The 15279-nt window shown below is 43.1% G+C and overlaps 1 protein-coding gene across 13 annotated transcripts in view; it reads left to right on the top strand.

Annotated features, from left to right (window-relative positions):
- LOC137794613 (voltage-dependent R-type calcium channel subunit alpha-1E) overlaps positions 1 to 15279 on the top strand; it is a 73592-nt gene that overhangs the window by 43799 nt on the left and 14514 nt on the right. For 6 of the 13 annotated variants that reach the window (XR_011078321.1, XM_068591506.1, XM_068591504.1 and 3 more), the window contains exons 8-25: positions 693 to 796; positions 1731 to 1846; positions 2095 to 2148; positions 3157 to 3198; positions 4410 to 4505; positions 4709 to 4918; positions 5075 to 5187; positions 5383 to 5495; positions 6159 to 6290; positions 7451 to 7520; positions 7692 to 7809; positions 8025 to 8092; positions 8206 to 8300; positions 11104 to 12027; positions 12238 to 12500; positions 13262 to 13373; positions 13983 to 14112; positions 14596 to 14655. Coding sequence is in view for 12 of the 13 variants with exons in the window: in XM_068591506.1 (XP_068447607.1) it covers positions 693 to 796; positions 1731 to 1846; positions 2095 to 2148; positions 3157 to 3198; positions 4410 to 4505; positions 4709 to 4918; positions 5075 to 5187; positions 5383 to 5495; positions 6159 to 6290; positions 7451 to 7520; positions 7692 to 7809; positions 8025 to 8092; positions 8206 to 8300; positions 11104 to 12027; positions 12238 to 12500; positions 13262 to 13373; positions 13983 to 14112; positions 14596 to 14655 (2820 nt within the window). In the remaining variant the exon portion in view is untranslated. The remainder of the gene's footprint in view (positions 1 to 692; positions 797 to 1730; positions 1847 to 2094; positions 2149 to 3156; positions 3199 to 4409; positions 4506 to 4708; positions 4919 to 5074; positions 5188 to 5382; positions 5496 to 6158; positions 6291 to 7450; positions 7521 to 7691; positions 7810 to 8024; positions 8093 to 8205; positions 8301 to 11103; positions 12028 to 12237; positions 12501 to 13261; positions 13374 to 13982; positions 14113 to 14595; positions 14656 to 15279) is intronic. The other 7 variants (XM_068591503.1, XM_068591502.1, XM_068591514.1 and 4 more) reach the window with 5 other exon arrangements.

Raw genomic sequence — 15279 nt, 5'->3', positions numbered from 1 at the left:
ATTTTGATTATTATTTGGGCCAGTTTTAATCATAAGAAGAGAAAAGAATGATAAACTGATGTGTAGTCATTGTACTGTATGATTGTTATAAGTACTGCTTCTAAAATAATACTTCACTTGTTTTAGTCAGTTTGATAGTTTCCAATTATGTACAAAAAAAAAGTAAAATCACACAATCTATAACTTAACTTGTACTTTCATCCTTTACCCACGGTTTCAGCTCTCAGTAAAGCAACAACCATAAGCATACACTCACTCACACAAACAAAATGCTGTGCCAGGGTGTAGTTTGCAGTCAGCTGCCTGCTCTTTCAGTTTTTATTGAGATTGATGACGGCAGATGATTTGCCAGGTTGATTGTATTATGTTGTCTGAAGTGATGCTGAATGAGCTTTGCTGATGAACAATGAAGGAGGGAGGAAAGTGGGAGGATGACATGCTGAAAAAGGACTGCTGACTATACAGGCTCACTGACTAAAGCAGAGATGCTGTACTCTGTTTCTGTTAGCTTCATACGGAGTACCTCCATTCTCGTGGATCAATATACATGTTCGCTGCCCCGCCTGCCCTCCGACTTGAACCTTCAGCAGCCCTCCAAACACCTACACTTGTGTATTTCTGTCAATGGCAGCATGAATCTGCTCCAGCCTGATGTGATTTTACTAAATTTAGAATATATTTTGATGTTTTAGACCGACGATGCCTTGGGCCCCAACTGGAACTGGATCTACTTCATCCCTCTCATCATCATCGGCTCTTTCTTTGTCCTGAATCTTGTGCTGGGAGTCCTCTCTGGGTAGGTTCACAGCTCCAGGTTCATTTTAATAAACTCATTAAGGTTTCAGCTTTTCGTGAAAGCTGTATGTGTTTTTAGAGCTCATGTAGACCAATTATAAACTAATACAACGCATTATGTGGAGGTGAGGTGTCTGATTGCCTCACTGATAGCCTTCTTCCTGTTGAATTTAATGTTACCATGAGGATGTCCTGTGAAACTTATTGATGAGGCACTTTGACTTCACGACTTGATGAAGACAGCTTGGACATTGTGCCGAGGCTTTAGAGCTTTGATGCTGGGAGTTTAATCTCCCAAGCCAGAGGTCAGTATCAGGTTAGGGGGCGAACAAAAGAGAGCACACAGACACTCCAGGCCAGGGGTTTAGAGCGACAGCACCTTGTAACAAAGGTTATCAAAAACTGTTCAGGGATGTAGTTATGGCCTTATATCCACAGAGGACCAAAGGAATAACTTAACTGACCCAGGGGTGCTCAAATGCGCCATTAGTTTACACTGATTCTTTTGAAGAATGGGCTCAGGTTAAATTACTTTTACACCACATCCGAGACATTGGCTCGAGTTCCAGTACAGCAGAGTCAGCTGGTTTGGATGTCAGTAGGACCTGACAGGCTGTATGCTGCTTTATAACTGACTGGTTGAGTGGTTAGCAAACTAGCTGCTGTCAAGTCAAATGGTGCCATTTTAGTTAGTGGTGTTAAAATCTATACAAGTTCATACGTATTCCATAAAGGTCAATGGGAGAATCCACAATGAGAATCTCCTGAGTGAGAGACCTCCTTTGCCTTGCTCCCTCTCTTGTGGTTGAATGAGCTATGACAAGAGTTCAATACAACAATATATGTTCCCCCAGGAGGATTTATTTACCCATGTCGATATAAGTCTCTGTCCCCTCAAAGAGTATAAATAAGTGATTTTGTTCTTTGTTCTGCAGTGAATTTGCGAAGGAAAGGGAGAGGGTGGAAAACCGCAGGGCTTTCATGAAACTGAGACGCCAACAGCAGATCGAGAGAGAGCTCAACGGCTACCGGGCCTGGATCGACAGAGCAGGTGGCTTTAGTCCCAGTCACGACTCATGGAGACTAAGGATGTGGCTCGTGATGAGAAAAGCTGAATCAATACTTCCCTTTAAGCTTTAAGACTAATCCCATCAATTTATGAACGTATGACTATCTGAGGCAACCTGTTCACAATTGAGAGATATTGATATTGTTACTAAAGATGTCAGTATATCTCTTTCAATCTGAGTCATCCTTGGCTGCTCATTTCTTATCGCCGTCTGACTTTTTGCTTTCCAGAGGAAGTGATGCTTGCAGAGGAGAATAAGAATTCAGGACCTTCTGCCCTCGATGGTAAGTCAGCAACGATCTTAGTTTTTTTTTTTCTGGGTTCCTTGTCACATTGCATTTCTGCTATCCTTACATTGCTTTACATTCTGTCTCTCTTCGACTGAATCAGTTTAATGCTGGCATGTACGCTTGATGAAAATGTGCTTTATGAAGGCTATTCAAGCATTTACCATGAGTCAGCATTATGTATTTGTTTGTGGGATTTTAGGTTGATACACTACTTTTTTTTGGACATAATAATAAAAATTGTTTTCGAATAAGTTGAATTACATTTCAATCTGCTTAAAATTGTTTATTTATGCCAGCAACAACCAATGAAGATGTCAGTCTACCACTTGGGTCCAGACTAAGATATCTCAACAAGTACTAGTTGGATTGTCAAGACATATGTTTCAAATATTCCTAAATCCTAGAGACCAAAGTGAACCTCTTACTATTCCCAATATGTTTCCCAATATATATATACCATGACCTTCCCATCAGCCTCAGCAGATACTTGTGTTCATCAGCAAATGCAAAACTAAGATTGTAAACATGATAAACATTATTCCTTGCTTCACATCAGCATGTAGTCATAGTAAAATGCGTCAAAAGTCAGGTGAGCATTCGTATCAATGTTAAACAATGTCGTGACCGATCATTAGTCCGCGGTGGCTAGCAGGCTGTGTTGTCATAACTCTTAGCCCTGTCATTGTGAACATGTTAGCGTGCTGGCTAGCTCACAGCATTGTTGCGCCTGCAGCCTCATAGAGCCACTAGCAGGGTTGAAGTCTCTTAGCATGGTGGAAATTTCACTGAATTGAAGATTGCAACAAAAAAATGTACAGTACACTATGTCGGATCCGGGCATATTGTATTGGGTGCGGTGCACTTGCAGAGATCACTTAACATCGCTCTACAACTCTCAGTGCCCCACAGACAGATACTGTGCCTGCCCTGACCCTCTTTACTTTGACCTTTCCTCCTCGCTAAACCAGCAGGGCTTTTTATTAAATGTTGATTGATTGGCAGCTCTCAGGAGCCTCCCAGAGTGGAGTACAGGTGGTGCCTATGGTGAGAACCGTCCTCTGTTCTGCTTTCTCCCTCACCAACTTCACCACCTCATTTTACACACACACAGACACACATATACACACACACAGCCACTCAAAATCACACAAACGAACACAAAGAGGGCGAATCTTTACTCAAGTAGGTTTCTTGTTCAGTATGTTTCTGTCACTGGAAGAACAAAGACGTTCTAAAAAAGGTAAAAAAATAAATTGAATGCTAATCTGGAGTAAAAACAGATAGTGTCTGTTGTGATGGAAATACATGCAGAAGCTCTGAGAGCTTTGATTAAAAAGAAAGGTGGTGCACTGCGGTTGCCAAAGCAACCATTGTGTGTGTGTGTGTGTGTGTGTGTGTGTGTGTGTGTGTGTGTGTGTGTGTGTGTGTGTGTGTGTGTGTGTGTGTGTGTGTGTGTGTGAGTGTTGATGGGATCCAGTGTTCATGCCAGTGTGTGAATAGCAGCAATATGTTTGTGTGTTTGATCAACAGCTTATTAAAAAAAAAAGTCCTCGCACATATTTGAACCGCAAGTAGATTCAGAAATCTCAAGGTAGCAGGAAGGTACGAGTGGAGGTAGGACACACATTAGTCAGCGAAAAGGTTAAAACATCCTCATCACACTCACTTCGGCATGTGTGCACTGCACGGCATGAAACCTGATACTGTGTGGCAGCCGCTGAGAGAAGAGAAATGCATGGACCGTCAAGCCGCCTCGGGGCAAGGTTTACCATGACGGAGGTCATGAAACAGCACCAGAAGGTTTGCATTCTGTTGTTTGGATCATTACACTGACAATAAATGATCATTTTTATCAACTGCAGCATTAAGTTGTTCAACATTCCCTCTCAGCTAACTTATTAGCTTGCCATGCAAATAATCCTAGTTGGGGTTTTCTTCTTATTGGTTGCTTAATTTGGATCCATATATTGCATTTTTTTCCCCATTTGGATACTGCCTGAGTCGACCTTACATGCACAAGGCAGTTTTTTGGGCCACATTAACGAACTACCAGTTAAAAGGCAAAAAATCTATTCACTGATTAACCACAATGTGATCGAAAGAAAAAGTTTTGTGGCCGTGTTGCCCAAAAGTCGGCTTTGTGTCACTGTCCTCACGGTATGTTCCCTCTAATTTCACAGACAATGTGCTGGTTACACAGTTTGAACATCTTGTTCTGAGACTTTTTTTTGATGTACATCCTGCTCTGTCCGCAGTGTTGAAGAGAGCCACCACCATCAAGAGGAGAGGGATGGATGTGGGCCATCGAGGGCAACCAGGGGAGGAACAATATGGCGACATCTCCTCTGTGGGTGAGTGGGCCTCTGGACAGTCTAATGAATATGAGCACACAAAGTGTGAGGTCTTCCTGTTCGGCAGCTCTGCTGCAGCTGGAGTGTATGTTTGTAATGTAATGTTGTTGTGTCGGGAGCACGGTGCAAGATACAGAACAGGAACATGCTCTTCACGCCCCGTGAGTTACTTTTCCCTCTCCTACTCCTTCTCATCCCCGCAGGCATCCCCATGGCCCGAGCTAGTATCAGGAGTGCCAAGCGAGGTCCAACAGCATTTTTCCGCCGCAAGGAGCGTCTCCTGCGCATCTCCATCCGCCGTGTGGTGAAGACACACACGTTCTACTGGACAGTGCTGGGCCTTGTGGCTCTCAACACACTGTGTGTGGCCATTGTTCACCACAACCAGCCTCTCTGGCTGTCCAACTTCCTCTGTGAGACACACTTCATTCATTAACGCATTGAGGCAGTTGACACACCTTTCTGACGCCACTATAAAGCAGTCAAATGGCTCTGAAGGTTGTTGCTTTATCATATAAAAGTCTCTTTAAGTTTCAAGATTGAGGTGTCTTTTTTTTTTCTTGTTCCAGACTATGCAGAGTTCCTGTTCCTCGCTCTGTTTCTGACTGAGATGTTTCTGAAGATGTATAGCTTGGGGCCGCGTCTCTACTTCCATTCCTCCTTCAACTGCTTTGACTGCAGCGTCAGTACTCAGTCTTCCTCTCTACATATTTTTTTTTTTTCCGAAAATCCGGCTTGTGTTCTTGAATGACGCAGCATCACCCTTCTCTTCCTCTGTGTCGGCCTCTGTAGTATCCTCTTTGCCTCTCTCTTTTCTCTGTCCCTCTGTCATAGCTGTTGGTTTAGACTCATTTTGTGTTTTTATGTTTGTCTCTAGGTGATCGTTGGCAGCATCTTTGAAGTGCTGTGGGGTTTCTTCAGGCCCGGCACTTCCTTTGGCATTAGTGTCCTGCGTGCTCTCCGTCTGCTAAGGATCTTCAAGATCACAAAGTTAGTGCCTTCTTAACTCTTTGCCATCTGTTGAGATGTTTTGTGTTGTTCACATGGAGCATTTTACACTAATGAAAGATAGACGTGGTAGTATGTTTGATTGGTTTGTTGTGATATGCAGTTTTCTATATTTTATGTTGTGTTAGGGGGTCTTTTTTACATTTCTGTAAACATGTTTTTTGTGTATATTTAAATTTACGCAGCAACAAACAAGTGCAATCAAACAATAAGTTAAGGCAGTCAAGACAAAACGATAAAAACACAGTCAGGTACCGACATATATAAATAAAAATGCCCATGACATTCAAAAATGTTACGATTTGCAGAACTCTGGCAAGATGGTTGAGGTTAGATAAGTTTTTTTTTAAATCAGACACGACCAGAGATGAAGAGAGGGCTACAGAAATGTGGTCCGCTCATTCTTTTCTAGCTCTACACCTCCAGATTGTTTTATTTTCAATCTTCAGCCTCAGCCAATGCTGACTCAAGTGACATCACTTGAGGCGATTTATTAGACCATTTTCACATATGTAGTACTACTACTTCAGACCTATTGACAGACTTTGACGTGAACATTCTGTGGAGTGAGTTTCCCTTGAAGCTAAAAAAAAAAAAAAAAAAAGTATAGCCATTTTTTGCACTAATGTGATATTTTGTGTCAAGGTATTGGGCGTCTCTGAGAAACTTGGTCGTGTCTCTGATGAACTCCATGAAGTCCATCATCTCCCTCATCTTCCTCCTCTTCCTCTTCATCCTTGTTTTCGCACTCCTTGGCATGCAGCTCTTCGGTGGCAGGTAACAGTGAATAGTCGCCCACAGTCGTCTGATTAAAATGCTCTGTGCATAACTTAATGAGTGCAGGAATAAATTGAGTCAAGTGAGCAACCACCTCGACTAAAAACAAACCCAATCCATCTGGCAGAAATTATAAAATGTTTTTGTCTCCTACTTGGCTTGTTTTTCATTTCCTGTGGCTCCAGTAAAGACACATTAACAGACACAAGAACCAAGTTAAAGTGAAATTCATTGATCGATAGATTGGTCTTTATTAACTGCACACAGTTTAGAGGAGAATAGATTGTCCTGTAGCTTGTTCACAGTTGTTTCCCAACAGAGTGTGAGCTCGGTCGAGATTTCAGACTTTCTTTGTCACAGCTTTTGTTGCTTGCTTTTCCCCTGATGCTCTTTCTCACAAGCTGTCACTTCAGTAAAGGCTGGCCTTGTGTTTGAACTGGCCTCAAGAATAGAGAACACAAGAATACAAAACATCAGCTGGCCAGCCAGAGAGGAGAACTCATTTCTGTCTAACTGAGGAAATAAAAATATCACGGACAATATGAACCCAGCAACTATGTCAGGCCAGGTTGGAGCAATGTCAAGGTGTCAAATAAAATATACGACAAAAGGAATCTATTTGTACATAGCATGTTATGCGAGCTTGTCGAGAAACACCCCAAAGTTAGACAACATCTTTGCAATGAACAGAGTTGCTCACCGTACAATCACCCAAATATTGCTTAAATCTAAATGTAAAAAGTTTTACCAAATCACAGAATGGATTTTTCTATGATTTTTGTTGAGCCGAGAAAGGATTTTTATTAATTCTTGAGTGATAAAAATTGTTAGATTTTGCGGCAAATATATGTTGGTATCACCCCCAAAATTGCTGCAATAACTCATGAGACATAAAAGAAGATAAAAGAGATTGGGATGGCCAATATATACTATTATCATATTGCTCTAAGCCCTTTAACACTTTTACAATTCATTCTAAACTGTTCATTCATTATTTTTAGATATGATCATTTAGGACTAGAACAGCTTGACACAGTGCTGAACTGCATCTCAAATGATTCTTCAAGATCCCAGCTTTTATATGATGTATAAATACCACTTCTAGACATGCTGTCTCCACCTAAAAGAAAATGTGCCTTTCATTTGTGTCTTTCTCACAGGTTCATCTTTGAAGACTACACCCCGACAAACTTTGACACCTTCCCTGCAGCCATCATGACCGTCTTTCAGGTCTAGAAATGAACCCGACAATTTAAGGCTCTCCATACAGCCAATGACGGCATACAGGAAATGCTATTTTGAGTATAAAAAGAGTCTAGCGGGTGTGCTGTTTATAGCTCAGCAGTGATGCTCAGGATAGTTAAGTGGATAATATCCTGTGTGCCTTGTGTGTTTTCTCAGATCCTGACTGGAGAGGACTGGAACGAGGTGATGTACAACGGTATTCGCTCTCAAGGAGGAGTGAAGTCTGGCATGTGGTCCTCAATCTACTTTATAGTGCTCACACTGTTTGGAAACTGTATCCTTTATTACTCCTCTTTCAAAGAAATATAGGTTTCCTTTCCAATTATTCAAATACAGCATGTACTGCTTTTCTTTACGTAGGTAACCTCAAATGTCTACCGTTATAAGTAAAGGTACCATCATTATATATGATTTTGAATCAATAATTGAGTCAGTCGGTATTATTAGCTTTTCCTGCTTCGCCCATGTCCTTAACTCAGCTGTGACAAGACACACTGCTGAATGTCTTCTTGGCCATTGCTGTGGATAACCTCGCCAATGCACAAGAACTGACAAAGGTATCAAGTCCTGCTATCATCTCCTCTCGTCACTTTGATTCTGTTGAATTATTCAAACAGAATCCACAGAACTACAGTTGTTCAGTCGCCTTTTGCGCTTTTCCTCTTTTGAGCAGGATGAAGAGGAAGCAGAGGCAGCGTTCAACCAGAAGCACGCTCTCCAGAAGGCGAAGGAGGTCGGACCGTTGTCCTCCTTCATGTCTTCAGAGTAAGTGCTGTTTGCGGCTTCTCTCCCTGCTTGACCTCCTCCTCTCTTCCCTCGGTCTTCCTCTCCCTCCCTCCTCCCTTCCACCAGGGATTGTCTATATAGGACTGACCTGCAGTGCCAGCAGGCGACAGCACGAGTTGCTGTGGCCTCTATTAAATGGCGAGTCTATCATTAGGTTGCAGTAGATTTGGCTTACTAACCACGTCGTGCAGTTCTAGATGGAGGCTAAGGATCGTCAATACAACGCTTCAAGTTGTTTACTTAAACACTGCCTCGGACCTGTTGAGAGAATCAGTATTTGATGCTGTCCCACTACAGACTTATTGATACGTCTCTTCTGAAAAGTCTACTATCTCGCCTCTGCTGCCCCCAGCATTGTAATTTGCTCCAAATTGAAGTCTACGTCTCCATGGTTACTGGCTCGACTCCAGGATGGGAGGTGCTTATGATGTTGTCATGGAGACAGGGTTACTTAGTGTCCAAATTAGTACGGCGTGTCCATTACAGTAATATACATATGAGTGCAGCAAAGGATGGATATTGCTCCTATTGCAAAGAAAGTCAAATGAAGTGTGCAGGCTTTGATCTGTTGAAGTGTTCTCACTTGTGAACTTTTTGATAACGTGACCATGTTTTCTCAATGCTCAGGTTTCCAGCTTGCAGAATAGATTGTATTTTTTTCTCAGGGATTGATTGCACAGTGCCTTCTCGTAGGTGGTGGAGGTGCATGTGCATGCACAAGAGTGGGGACCTCTGGCTCTGTATGCACGCTGTGTGTTGAGAAACAAGCAGTTTGTTGCATGGGCATGTGGGAGATTTGACGAGAAAATATTTGATTACCGTGACAATATGTGCCTACTTCTTTCTTCTTTTCTGTCCATCTTCGCTTCTTCCTTTCTGGAGGCCTCGCTATATCCCTAAAACTTGCCAAACGGAAATTAGATTAGAAGAGAGTAGAAAGAAAACTGGAGATGTGCATCAGTTTTGGCTTAGCAAGTTCGGGTCAGAGTCCTGTCAGAGCCCGTAGAGAAGACAGGAATACCACGGGGTCGTCTGGGCCGGCATCTGTATTCATAGAGGACACTCTGAACTTTAAGGGTCTCCGGTCTCATTGCCGATGTCAGCTATGAAACCCCGGCGGTATCTGCCCCCGCTGACCTCGGAGAAACTTGCATGACAGCATTTGCTCCAAAAAAAAAAAAAGGGATGCAGCATGTTGGAGGCTGATGATGATTTCACTTTGGGAACGCATGCGTCTGGTCAGCATGATCAAAGGAAGAAAAATAAAATTACACACTGCTTTTCACATACAGTATAACAAGTTAAACTCAGACTGGAATATTTGGATAGTTTGTTTCAGTGTGTGTCCAGTTTTTCTTCCATTGTGAAGTCTTTAATCCCTCTCCCAAATGCTCTTGAATATGTTAGATATTTATATACTAATATGTTGAAGCTCTGCATATGAATTGGCTCATTTAACTCGACTAGCATGTCCTAAAAGAATGCTAATGTGTGAGTGCTCTGAGTTGAGGGTGGTGTTCAGAGCTGCATCCCAATGTGCTGGTTTTGTTCAAAAGATATCTAAATATGTACTCTTTTCCTGTGTTTTGTTGATGGAGCCCATCTGTGTGTTTTCTACCATACCGTAGCTCAGACTGTCTAACATCTCAATCTTACTTAAGATGTCTTATATCAATGTTGCGCTGTTGATGTTTTTATGAATGTTGTTTGAGTGTTTCTAATACTGCTCCCATCTTGTTTGTCAATGTGCCACTTGGCTCCAGCGGAGACACACAGCAAAGCATCGACAGTCCAGTCAGTTTTTGACCAAATGTATTCATTGTAAGCGTTAATTGAAGGGATGTGCACAGTGTAAATGCTCTGTTGCAGTCAGAATATAATGGAGTTGCAACTGAATATTTACTAACTAATACATTTGTGTCTTCCCATATAACAGTTTTACATACGGATAATAAATTCATGACAGCCAATACATGGCATTAACAGTCTATAAACGGTAGTTTTAATGACTTTTGGTCTCGCTGTGTGTCTCCTGCTCTGTTCTGTCTCTGCTCACAAAAGCACTAATGTCTTGTTTTCAACCAATCGCTCATTGATAACATGGACCACACAAGAGTCCACGTTCCAGTAAGTAACGCTGTCCGTTCAGCTCTCTGAATCTCTCACTAACACCTGTCTGATTTTCTAAAATGGGTAAATGTCCTAGACTCATCCTGTATACGCTTCTGTTTATGCTCTGTCCTGTACCTCCAAACTCTCCAAGCTTCTTTTATTCCACCTTTATTATATCTATACCACTGGTTTCATTCTGCATCTTACTCTTTTGGTTATTATGGTCACACCACAATTTCTGGCTTGGTTAATTTATCGCCTCACATCTTCATCAATCCAGTAAATTGTTTCATACTCTTTGTTTTTAATAAACCACGCGAGCATCAGACCAAGGTTCTTGTTAGTACGTGTACTGTGATATTCATTTCTTTGGTTCCAATGTATTGATTGCTAATTTACATTTCATAAAACAAAAAGGGAACGTTCATGCAAATTCAGAAATGCTACTTTGAATCAATTTAGACTTTTGATGAATACATAGCATGCAAAAATGGTTTCAGATGTGGAAATATCAATACAAGTTAAAATGACTGGCCTCAAACCAAATGAAATACAACACTAAGACATTAGCCTTGACTTAAACCTTCTTTATGTGAAATGTGGCGCTGCATTTATTACTAAATCGCCTGCTTCTATATGCTGACATTTGGCCTTTTCTTTCTCTTCGTAGTGGAAGCCGAAGGAGGCGGCCCTACTTGTACAGGAAAAGAGCCATCCACCGCAGCCGGCCTACCTACTCCTGCTCCATGGAGGAGGCCCAGGCCAGCGTCAGGGAGGGCCGCCCCCGCCCACCCCCACCACTCAACTCCTCTAACTCTTTCATGTCCAGGAGAGAGAGAAGAAAAAGGATGACCATGTCAGTGTGGGAGCAGAGGACCAGCCAGCTGCGGAGACACCGCCAGATGTCCAGCCGAGAGATCCTGTTCATGGGCCCCAGCGAGGAGAAGGACGGGCCCCCTGTTTCAGCCCAGACCCCACATGGACGTTCCCTTTCACTGCACCGCAAGGCCATGGAGCCCACACAGAGTTTGAAGCAACCGACGGACCCCTTAGACTCCCCATCCAAGAACCAGGCAGCGGGCTCCTCCATGTCGGTGGATACGCCTCTGGATGCCACCCTCTCTGGTGACATATCTGAACCCCCAGCGGTTCTGGCAACAGAGTCGCTGAATGCGACGAACGTGCCCCTCGCTGATGTGTCTGTGTCTGTGGACCTGCCCGAGCCTCCCGAATCAGACTCCATCACCGAGAGCGTAAAACTGGTTAATCAGAGTCACAACACCGCCAGCAAGCGCCTGAACCCCAGATTGCACGGCGAGCGTCAACACAGGGCAGTAAAGAAGTTCAGACCACCTGAAAACTTTGACTCACTGACTCCTGAGATGGCCGGTCATGGCGGGATCAGGGGGAGGAGGGCGCTGCATCGCTGTGATCATCAGAGCGGGGCCAGAAGTCAGGGATCATCATCCGGGAATGGAAGCCACCCGGCGAGTCGCTCGGTCAGCAGAGAGAGGAGGAGAAATCCAGGGAAAGTAGAGGAGAAGGAGGCAGAGACTAAAAAGGACGAAGAACTGTCCAAACCGGATGAGAGCAGGTGAGACAGACCAACAGATAGCTTGTGGTAGTAGTATTTGTTTGGCAGTATCTTTTAGATTTGGTAAATAGGTGAAATCAAAGTGAAGAAAGACCAGAATGATTGGGAGAAGATATGCAGTCGGAGTCCTTCCATTTATATGTTGAACGCCACTGACTTTTAATGACCTGGAGATGTTCTGACAGTAAAGTATTGTGTCTGTATTTACAGACAGAGTGACATGAGTGAGGGAGGAGCCTCCGAGCCACCGGACAACCAGAGCCACACTGGTGACCAGTGTCCCCAGATGCAGGAAGAACATCCTCAACAAGCCGACCCGTCTCCTCCTGTCATCCAAGAGAGCAACAAAGAAAAGAGTGAGACAGACCAGGACCAAGACCAGGACCATGACCATGACAAATCACAGCTCAGCTCCAGTGTAATCATCGATGTGCCCAATGTTCAGTCATGTCTGGAGCTCTCCACAATTACAGGTATTTGACATAATAAACAGGCCATGCAGTAGCAGAGCCTTGCTTCAATTCATATTTATTCATAAGCTGTATATTAGAAGTGGTCGTAGTCACGGTGAAGTCACCCACGGACTCCTGGACTGCCCTTTTTAGGTCTCAAATTCAACATTTTGGCCATCGCAGTATTGTTTTTTTCGCTGTCACCATCTTGTTCTTTTATACAACTCGAAATGACGTGAGAGCATGAAGTTGGGTGCAACCCAACACTGAACAGGACACTTTTAGGGGACCAAAATGTACAATTCATTTTCATGCACTGAGCAAACACTGGAAGGAAATGTGTAAGACAAAAAACACAGACAACTCCCAAACTTGACCATGCTGTGGTAATAACCTGTCAATCACAAGGTCGCTAGGCCTTGCATCCACAGCATTTTATTGCGATGAGTCATGTCATTGTGTGTCAGTAGTTTACCTGGGCAGAGGGGTAGTGAATGTGCTTTTTTTGTTTTTGTATAGGAACAATAATTAACATATTTGTGCGTCATCAATGACGTTATTGGTCTAAAACAATAGCAGCCTCAATACACAGAAAACCTCCGGTTTCACTTGACACAAGCTACGAAGCCTCGGCACAGCTTGGAGCATCTCTCCCAACTAATTCAGTTTACTCCTGCTGCGCCTCCTTCCTTGTTTGTACCCTCACTCCTCTCATTCCACCGTACTCCTCTCCCATTATTTCTGTCCTCACCTCATCATCTTCCTCTTCTGACCTTCTCCAGTCATCAGTAAGGACCCTGAAACCTGTAAATCCGAGATGGAGGAGGCAGATGAGACAAAGCCAGTCAACACTGTGACTCCAGACAGCATGTTCATCTTCAAACCTGACAACCCGTAAGTTGTTACCGCCAAAAGGATCAACATTCTAACACAGGGGAATGGTGATACTCCACCCATCACAAGGAAATGCCACCACAGGGACATTTATTCTCTTTCGATTGGATTTCATCCCTGTTGTTTAAAACTTCTGCCATTATATTTTTGTCCATAAGTTTGCATTTCTGCAGACCTGAGGGAATTACCCACAATCCATTGCGTTATGATGTTAACCGGGGGAAGCTAGATGCAGAAAAAAAAGAAGATGTAAACAAAGAAAACGCCGTATGCGTGTTCAGTATGGCGTATTCAATATGGTACATAAAACACAGTCAAAGAAATGCAAGCACAGCCTTTGTTTCACACCTGGTCTATTCGTCCACCATTTCTTTTCAAGTAGTTTGATTTGTCACAGCAAAGTGCTGTCGCATTCATATGTATACTATTTCAAGTCCTTGCAGCCTCTCACAGTCAACCATTTGACAGGTGATGTCAGTTACCTCCCTTAAGCATTTAGGGTGTAACGCTTCAGGGGGCCAATTGGGATCGTGCCACAGTCTCAATCTTAGTAAATACAGTACCTGACCTCTGCCTCACATCTCCACTCTGCCATCTGCTCTCCCTCAGGGTGCGCCGAGCGTGTCACTACGTGGTGAACCTCAGGTACTTTGAAATGTCCATCCTGCTGGTCATAGCCGCTAGTAGTGTAGCACTGGCTGCTGAGGACCCTGTAGCCACCTCCTCTAACTGGAATAAGGTTTGTGTATTCACAATTATGTTCATATCACAGGTGACCCAGGGACAGCTGTAACATTGAATGACTTAGAGAAGCCAGAATATTTCTGCTGTTTCCACCATCTCCTGAATCACTCGGAGATTTGATTCCAATCATTGGTTATCTTTGCCTTGGGCGTCATTCACACAAAGCAGCATAAGCACTTTAGCAATAAAACCTTCTGTTAAATTGTTTTGCAAAGAACATCTAATGCGACTTGATGGGGGGTTGTTAAATTGTCGATGAGTGAGGGAATTGCAGTCTGAGACACACTGAGAGATGTTGTGTATAGGGGGAATTAGGCAAATGATCTTGTGTTGCACCGCCATCATATTTAACCACAAGATGAGATTTTGTGAAGTAAAATGGTCTCAAATGTCATCTGAAGAATTTCAACAATAGTCCTGTGTTGTATTCTAGATGTCTTTGATTTCCTGATCTGCCCTTTTGACTGTCCTTCTGCAGGTTCTGCGGTATTTTGATTATGTGTTCACCGGAGTCTTCACATTTGAAATGATTATAAAGGTGGGTTTCAATGTCAAGATGGGATGAAAAGGATATGTCACTACGTGGTGATGGATCGCAAGAAATTGTGGTAAAACAGAAATGTACCCTTTTCTCTTTTTAAGACAAGACGGTATGATAACTATCAGTTTCAATACTGCAGTAAACCTTCATGCTGTTGCAACCAACCCCTCATCTCCCATTTCCTACATATGTTGATTGGTTGTGACCAGTTGAACATTTAAATCCCAAAGAAATCTAATTAATCAGAAATTTACAGTGGTGGGCCGTCAGGGCTTGCTAAGTCTTCTCTGCTGGCCGAAAAAAGAATCACAAAGTTATCGCTTTTTCACGCCGCAAATCAGCTGTTGAACAGCAGGCGCAGGGCCAAAATCCACGGCCCACCACTGGTAATTGACAATTAAAAGGCAAAGAATCAAGGAATTCAATTAAGAGTTGTTGTGCAGCAGAAAGAGTGGCGCGTCTTTCCTCCGTTCCTGTGCTGTTGGTCACCTTGCAACTGATAGTCGGGGTTCCAGTCCTCAAGTTGCGGACCACTGCGCTATGTTACCAGGAGCTTTACATTGTTAAAAAGCCAATAAAGATATGAATTAAAAGTTTGCTCCATCCCAGGAAACTATCCTG

Source organism: Clinocottus analis, unplaced genomic scaffold (genome assembly GCF_023055335.1).
Source record: "Clinocottus analis isolate CAN_PGR_092001 unplaced genomic scaffold, fCliAna1.0.p SCAF_25, whole genome shotgun sequence".
Taxonomy (NCBI): Eukaryota; Metazoa; Chordata; class Actinopteri; order Perciformes; family Cottidae; genus Clinocottus; species Clinocottus analis.
This window is presented reverse-complemented; position numbering and strand designations above follow the sequence as displayed.